Raw genomic sequence first — 867 nt, 5'->3', positions numbered from 1 at the left:
AAAAATAAACCGTTATGTTCACTCCACTGTGATACTGCGCTAAGTCTATTTATGGGCACTTGAAAAGTTGCTCAGTGGCACGAGAGCTTTTATTTTAAAAAAGCACAAGCGGATGTTGTCGACTCATTGGCCAGCTTCGCGTTTCGAGCTGTACAAAACGGTTTGAGCTCCAGACCCGTAGACATAACGTTACTCCTTTGGACGGATTTATTGAAACTGCCTCACTGTTATTAAAGGAGCTTAATCTTAATAGATACCGACGCAATGGCAAATATTATAACGTTTCAGACGCAAATCGCTTCAGTCATGGAAGTACTCGCAAACGCCGCTGTGGCAGAAATATGCAAACTTGTTGAGGACAGCTATACCGAATTACAGCTTGAAATATCTCAAACACAAAAGGAGAATAACCTCCTTAAAAAGAAATTGAAAGTGATAGAAATCCGGGATTCGTTTTACCGAAGAGCTCACAAACTAAGAAACGAATCAGCTGCCTTGACAAAAACAGGTGTTCACGAAAAAGCAGCAGGTAAAGGGTGACAATAGTGATGTCGGACTGGTCCCATTACATTAGTAACTATTTTATCTTATTAACTACTAATGGAGAACGTGTTGTGCTTCCAGGTGGAATTAGTGTGAAAATCGCTTCGCTGTCTAATGAGGCTGGGGATGAAGATGAAACCGCTCGCTCCCGTAAAGTCTCGCATCTTCAACCCGAAAGACTAGACCAGGTCTGCATGAACGGTGACGGTCTCGTTTGTTTGTGCACTGTACACTGCAAACCTCTGTTACCTGTTCATTCGATCTCGACAGTTCCTGCAGTGCTTATCCACCTTTTTCTTCAACGCGGAAGTAAGCCTATGGGTG

The 867-nt window shown here is 42.9% G+C and overlaps 1 protein-coding gene across 3 annotated transcripts in view; it reads left to right on the top strand.

Annotated features, from left to right (window-relative positions):
* The first annotated feature begins 97 nt into the window (after positions 1 to 97).
* Positions 98 to 867, top strand: part of LOC107567043 (zinc finger protein 239-like) — a 9,742-nt gene continuing 8,972 nt past the window's right edge. For all 3 annotated transcript variants that reach the window (XM_016252635.1, XM_016252633.1, XM_016252636.1), the window contains exons 1-2: positions 98 to 529; positions 625 to 731. In XM_016252635.1, the coding sequence (XP_016108121.1) occupies positions 265 to 529; positions 625 to 731 (372 nt within the window). In that variant the 5' untranslated portion in view covers positions 98 to 264. The remainder of the gene's footprint in view (positions 530 to 624; positions 732 to 867) is intronic.

The sequence above is a fragment of the Sinocyclocheilus grahami genome, unplaced genomic scaffold (genome assembly GCF_001515645.1).
Source record: "Sinocyclocheilus grahami isolate Dianchi unplaced genomic scaffold, SAMN03320097.WGS_v1.1 scaffold1123.1, whole genome shotgun sequence".
NCBI classification, from domain to species: domain Eukaryota; kingdom Metazoa; phylum Chordata; class Actinopteri; order Cypriniformes; family Cyprinidae; genus Sinocyclocheilus; species Sinocyclocheilus grahami.
Note: the sequence above shows the minus strand (reverse complement) of the source record. Positions and strands in the feature narration are given on the sequence as shown.